General features: G+C 42.0%; 1 protein-coding gene across 6 annotated transcripts in view; it reads right to left on the bottom strand.

Annotated features, from left to right (window-relative positions):
* Positions 1–7,343, bottom strand: part of LOC112512768 (valine--tRNA ligase, chloroplastic/mitochondrial 2) — a 42,494-nt gene that overhangs the window by 10,432 nt on the left and 24,719 nt on the right. For all 6 annotated transcript variants that reach the window (XM_025118899.1, XM_025118901.1, XM_025118903.1 and 3 more), the window contains 3 exons: positions 6,604–6,715; positions 5,719–5,829; positions 5,443–5,580 (listed from right to left, as the gene is read on the bottom strand). In XM_025118899.1, coding sequence (XP_024974667.1) covers positions 5,443–5,580; positions 5,719–5,829; positions 6,604–6,715 — 361 coding nt within the window. The remainder of the gene's footprint in view (positions 1–5,442; positions 5,581–5,718; positions 5,830–6,603; positions 6,716–7,343) is intronic.

Genomic DNA, 7,343 nt, shown 5'->3' with positions numbered 1-7,343 from the left:
TTCTACGGTCCAAGTTGCAGATTGCTAACCGCGCTGAACTTGCGGGGGAATGTTAGACTAAGTCAACTAGTCTAGTTTATATAATTAATATTGTCTAGGGTTCAAAGTGTAATTAGTTTTACCTATATATCTACATCTCTAAAGTGTATCTGATAATTATTATTTTCCAATCAATACAATCGATATCAAGTTTTATACTTCTCAATAATTCCCCCCCAACGATTCACCTTGTCCTCAAGGTGAAAAGAAGGAAACTGTTTGCAGATGGCTGTATAAGACTCCCATGTGTCCTCATAATCCGGCAACCCTTTTCAACCAATGAGCACCTCCAATTCGTTATTATAAAGGAACAAATCCCTTTCAACAGTGTTGGCTTGACTACTACTTCCCAGTTATCCTTTAGTCCTGGCGGTAATGGAGTCGGTACCTATTGATCACCCACTGCGAGTTTGAGTTGTGGTACATGAAACACCGGACAGATAATGCTGTCGATCGGAAGCTGTAGCCGATAGGCCACCTTCCCAATTCTGCCGACAATGAGAAAAGGCCCATAATAATGCGGAGCGAGTTTGACATTGCGATTGGTAGTTAATGAAGCTTGCCGATACGGTCTCATCTTCAGATAAACCCACTGGCCCACCGCAAACTCCACATCTCTATGCTGCTTGTCTGCCGATGCTTTCATTTGTTGTTGTGCCCGCTCTAACTGTACTCGCAGGTCCTCCAAAAGTTTGTCGTTATCGATCAACAGCTGATCGACTGTGGAGTTAGTTGATTCTGTAGCTGGAAAGGGGACGAAACATGTTGGATCACGACCATATAGCAGCCAGAAAGGTGTAGTGTTGGTCGCCATGTGAAAGGACGTTTTATACCAATACTCGGCCCATGGCAGCCAGGTGGCCCATTGTTTGGTACGAATACTAGTGAAGCAGCATAAGTATGTTTCGACATACCTATTTACCACTTCAGTCTGTCCGTCGTTTTATGGGTGATAAGAGGTGCTAAATTGCAATTTAGTGCCTTGTAAACGCCATAATTCCTTCCAAAAATTACTAAGGAAGACCTTGTTGCGGTCCGACACGATTGACCGTGGAATTCCATGTAGCCGAACGATCTCCTTAATGAAAAGTAACGCTACCGAGTGTGCCGAAGAGGGTGTCAGAGCCCTATGAAGTGGTTGTACTTACTTAGCAGGTCCACTACCACTAGTAAGGCGTTATACCTTGCGGATAGGGTAAGCCCCTCCACGAAGCCCATGGATATGTCCTCCCAAACTTGTTGAGGAATGTCCAAGGGTTGCAATAATCCAGCCAGGGAAAGAGTGGATTTTTTATTCTTTTGACACACCTCACAAGCGTTGATGTAATCTTTGATGAACTTCTTCATTCCCTCGCACCAAAATTCCGCCTTGACCCTTTGGTACATCTTCAAGACTCCCGAGTGCCCCCCAATGGTCCCATTGTGATATTTCTTCAACACCTGGTCAATGAAAGTGGATTTCCTTGGAAGCACAATTTTCCCCTTTCGCAGAAATAAATTTCCCCATAATTGAAAAGTACCTGTCTCGGACTTGTCGGCAGCCAACCGGTCCTTAATATCCTACCATTTGGGTTCCTGATCTTTGTTGGTTTGCCATCTGAGCACTGTCCCACCCACAAATGGTGACAAGCTCCATGAGTGATGGACTGTGACTCCATTTCGAAAGTGCGTCTGCTGCCACATTTTCTTTTCCCGGTTTGAATTGAATTGAGAAATTAAACCCAATCAATTTTACCAACCATTTCTGGCATTCTGGTGCCACTTCACGCTGTTCCAGTAAGTATTTTAGGCTTTATTGATCGGTTTTGACTACAAACTTCTTCCCCAATAGATAGTGTCTCCATTTCTTAAGTGCCCATATAATAGCCAGTAGCTCTCGTTCATAAACAGACCGGTAAATGTCACAAGCTGGAAGATCTTGGCTGTAGTAAGCTATAGGTCGCTGTTGTTGCATCAACACAGCTCCAACCCGGTTCCCGACGCATCTGTCTCTACCACAAATTCTTGCTAGAAGTCCGGTAGAGCCAAAATAGGCAGCTGCATCATTGTTGTTTTCAGCTGTTGGAAGGCGTTATTGGCTTCTAAATTCCACTCAAGTGCATTTTTTTTAGTGATTGAGTTAACGGACGAGCCATGCTCCCATAACCTCATACAAACTTGCGACGTAAGCCCCAAAATCCACGTAGTTCTTTCACATTTCAGGGGGTTGGCCAATCTTTCATGGCTTGAATCTTCCCATGCTCCGCCTCGGCCCCTTTGTCCAATATCACGTGACCGAGATATTCCACCCTCGAGTGGCCGAAAACGCATTTCTTTCGATTAGCTGCTAGCTGATTTTCACGTAAAATGCGGAGTGCGGATGCAAGATGTTGACGATGTTCTTCCACATTTCGACTATAAATGAGGATGTCATAAAAAAATATGAGAACGTACCGACGTAATTGAGACCGAAACAACTCGTTCATGAGAGCTTGGAGGGTTGTGGGGGCGTTTGTGAGGCCGAAAGGTATAACCACGAACTCGTAGTGGCCTTCATGAGTACGGAAAGCTGTCTTCACTATGTCTTCCTTCTTCATGTGGATCTGATGGTAACCGGATTTAAGATCGAGTTTAGAAAAAACCCGAGCTCCATGCAATTCGTCTATCAACTCGTCCACTAGTGGAATAGGGAATTTGTTGGCTACAGTAACTCAATTGAGCGCTCGGTAGTCCACACAAAACCTCCGGCTACCGTCCTTTTTAACCAACAAGACTGGACTGGAGTAGGGACTATCACGAGGTCGTATTATTTTGGCTGCCAACATCTCATGGACCAGCCCCTTGATTTCATTCTTTTGCTCGTATGAATAGCGATATTGTCTAACACAAACCGGAGCGGTATGTGGTTGTAGTGGAATCGCATGATCTAACTGCCTCTTGGGTGGCAGTGCTTGTATAGGCTCAAACACATCCCCAAACTCGGAAATCACATCACCCAAATCAACAGCTGTCTCATTAGTGTCGGTGTTCTTCTCTTCATGCATCTCGTACAAATCTAGTAACATCACCTCCTCACCAATGTTCCAACATTTAACTAGTGATTGAAGGCAATCGTTGTCTTATGAAGATCTGGCTCTCCTTGGATTACCACCTTCCTTCCGTCAACTCAGAATTTCATGCTAAGAGTCTTCCAATTAACCTTCATATCTCCAAGCGTTTCGAGCCACTGCATTCCGAGATTACGTCGGTTCTTCCTAATTCTAACGGTAGGAAGTCGATCTTCACACATACCCCGGGCAGCAAGAGTTCGACACCCATACATACACCATTTCCTTAACTACTTGTCATATTCCCACCTTCACCCCAAATGTCGAGGTACCATTCACCTCCAATTTAGTCGCTCTAGTATCTATTTGGAGATAAAGTTGTGAGATGCTCCGCAGTCAATGAGCACAATCACCTTCACTTTATTAATGTAACCACAGATTTTCATAGTTCGTGGAGATGTTACACCAACTACCGAGTTTAGGGACAACTCCATTGCCGGTTCCTTGACTTCTTCTTGCCCTTCCTCGTGCACCATGGTTTCGACAATTTCCCATTTTGTGGGTTCATCCTGCAGGCATGATTTGCAACTCCTTATTGTTACATTTGTGGCCCACCCTATACTTCTCATCACAACGAAAGCAAAGACCTTTAGCCCGTTTATCTCGTAGTTCCTCCTCCATTAACCTACGAGTGGAACTTGCTTCGGAGTTGGAAGACATAGCAGTAGCCGCCGCCTTAACATTAGTGAATGGAGCGCTACTTGTGGTAGTAGTTTTAGTGGTGTTACCTGTCACATTGAGTGCTGGTTTGTACCGGTCGCTGTTAGATTTGTAACCCCCAGTCACGAGTGAGTTACGGTCTTCCACTAACTGAGCCATTTCCATAATCTTCAATAAGCGTTGGGGCCTTAGTAGTCTCACCTCTGCCTGGATTGGTCTGAGACCATTACTGAAGTTTCCCTCTAGAACCTTCTCCGGTAGATCAGTTGACGATGATGCCAGGATCTCGAAAGAATGTCAGTACTCCCGAATGGTTCCTTCTTGCTTAAGTGCCAACAGCTTCTCGAGTGCAAACCCTTGGGTCGTGGATCTGAACCAGTTAATCAACAACGTTTTCAATTCTTCCCATAACAGATTGAGTCTCCTACTGTCCTTCCATTTAAACCATGCGAGAGCTTCCCCTTCCATGCACCGTTTCTTCAAATTGTTGAAGAGCAAAATAACGCTCTGCTCAAAAAATCCATCCATCAGGGTCCTCTCCTTTGAATGTCGGCAATTCCACTCTGCGCAATCTCCAATCTGTTGTATTGGCTCCTTGGTTCACAGGTTTTGGTCCCCCTCCCGGTTTCGTTTGGTGAATATCAATGACCTCCCTTCCATGTGCAGCGTTGTTCTTGGAATTGACCCAGAACCAGAGGCTTGGGACGGCCCATTCGGCCTCCCAACTCCTGTCGACTTGGATGGTCCCTGTTGTAGCCATGCCTCTATTTTCTCCATAACCATCTGAATCCTACGGTCCAAGTCCTCCAGTCTTTTAGAATGTCCTGAAACTCGATTGCATAACAACTGCACGTCTGCCTTCATTATTTGCAGCGTTTCGTCCACCGAATCTAATCGTCCCCCCATCTCCTGAACCGATTCCTCTAACATGTCCAGACGCTCGCCCTGGTTCTTCGGAGGCATCGTCGCTGAGAATCGTTTGGCTCTAATACCAAATGATAAGAACTCGTTCGATTACAATCGGTTCTCAAAAGAAAGAACAGAAATAAAGAAAATTGTCTGGATATTCGAGAGCCAGACTCCCTCCCAATAACAAAACTAGACAATTCAAAGATATCCCCTCATTCCCCTCCCCACCTATTATTTAATACTAAGATAGCAAAACTAAAAAGGGAAATACCAGCATAAAAGGTAACACAATAAAGAGAAAATAAAAGGCTCCTATGATTGCAGCTCACCCCACTACCCCCTTAAATGTCTTTCCAAAATACACTTTGGTAATCGAGCCTTATAAGATTCCTTCAGAATCATCTCTGTGCAGAAGGTACACCATTCTGAGGCGGAGATTACACTATAGAGAGACCAACTGGGAAAACTTAAATTGTTTCGTTAACTCAAAGCTCCAAAAGCCTTACAATGTGAACCCAAAAGAGGTTGGATGTCATTAGTATAGAAGATAAAAGGCTTCCGCATATCATTGTCTCTGAAGCTTATCCACTGAGTGAACCATCTTGCAGATTATGTTTATGTTATTTTACACCTTAGCAACATGCTGTCTGTTTCTATTTTCAATTCCAGGTCCACAACAAAAGAAGGTAGCATCATATATACTAAACAATTGTGGTGAAAGAACCTTGGCAATGAGATATAAACAAACCTTTTGGGCCAATAAACTTTCCCAAGCTGATGGATCACTTCGAGTAGGTAAATTTTGCAGGACAAACTTGCCAGCATTCCACAATTTGTTGGTAAATGCCTTGTTAGATGTCAATCTCTCAGTTGATAAATTTAGATCCTAGAATCAAACAATGAGAATTAGTTAATTACTGAGCTACTGAAATATCAAAACACACTAGAAAGGAATATATATAAATAACCATTAGAAAAACACATGGGGGATTCAAATTCATCATATGCAAACTGAATGACAAACCTGACCCGCAGTTCCTAAAGCAAGTGTAAAGCGCAAAGCATCAGTGCCAAACTCTTTGATAGTATCTAAGGGATCTATAACATTTCCCAATGTTTTAGACATTTTTCGTCCCTGCAGAAATTTTGTTAAATATACAGTTAGCCATGCAGTTATACAAACAAATATGCATTATCTTAAGATACTACTGATAAATAAGCAAATAAAGATGCAATAATGATGATCGCTATTCTACTTAAAATATCAGAGCCATTGAAGAAAGGCAATAAATTGTAACTTCAGAGGAGAGAAAAAAGTTAAAAGAGAGAATCGGTCTCAGATGGAGGAACATGTAACTAAGAACAGAAAATCTTAGTACTCTTTAAGGCCTCATATTCCATTACATCAAATGCAATCTTTACATGGCAAACTCCCAACAAACATGCAACTCAAATTTACCAAAATAAGAAAATTGCTAAAGATTGAAGTGCCTTAAAATTTAAATAAGAATTAGACATGGTTACCCACTATTCACCAAGTATGCAATATTAAATAGGTCAAAACTGAAACATGATGACAAGTGGGCACCTCATTTAGAATATACATTGACCAGTAACGCCAAAGAGAGAAGTACATGACACGATAAGGAACAAACGGTAAAATGAAGACAATCAAACTTAAAGGTAAGAACTACAAGCAGATCACTAAGAACAAAATAAATATGTTACCACGAGAATCAATTTTGCTCATGCAAAGATTAGAGGGATGGGTGTAGAAGTGATGTATGAATAGATTTAGAAAAGGCATAACGAATGAAATGTGATATCAACAACAATATAATCTCCTATTATTCATTACTATTAGGTAAATAAGCCATGGATCTCTACTTTATCAATGCATTATACTCACCTGAGAATCCCGAATAAGTCCATGCAGATACACATTTGTAAACGGGACAGTACCGGTGAACTCGATGCCCATCATCACCATTCGTGCCACCCAGAAGAACAATATATCATGCCTGTTCATATATAGCAACAACTATAATTCTCATTTCACCAAGATTTGGAGCATGCCCACTCTTTGATAAGAAAAAAAATGACGACAATCCAATGCTTAGAAAGGATTTCAAGATCAACAGAAAAATGGGGGCATACATAATCAACATCCACAAATGGCCAACTAATTGCAGCCCAAGAGTACATGACACTATAATGCGGATATTGCTAAGAAAGCAACTTTTATTGGTATTCAAATAATGTCAGTTTAAGCAGGCAGAGGTAACCTGATGCGAACTTTTCATCTTTATTCAACAATCAAATGTTTACAAATTGATTTCCAGCTTTTTGAGAGACCCGGATCTCCAGAGAGGTTTTCCTCCAACTACACAATATAAAACGGATGCCTATCACTTCTATCCCCTTCTATTTATACTTCTAATAACCCCACAATTGACTAATTGACCAGCCCCCACAATTGACTAATTGACCAGCCCCCTATTATCCCTACTATCTATATGTAACAATACCCGCCCCCCAAACATCCACCTTGTCCTCAAGGTGGAAAGAAAAAGAAATCTGGAATTTTACACTTCTTGGCTTTGTATTTGTTCCAGAAATTCGTACTTCGGTGTATTCTTGAAATCTTTA

The sequence above is a fragment of the Cynara cardunculus genome, assembly GCF_001531365.2.
Source record: "Cynara cardunculus var. scolymus isolate 2C chromosome LG 5, CcrdV1, whole genome shotgun sequence".
Lineage (NCBI taxonomy): Eukaryota > Viridiplantae > Streptophyta > Magnoliopsida > Asterales > Asteraceae > Cynara > Cynara cardunculus.
Note: the sequence above shows the minus strand (reverse complement) of the source record. Positions and strands in the feature narration are given on the sequence as shown.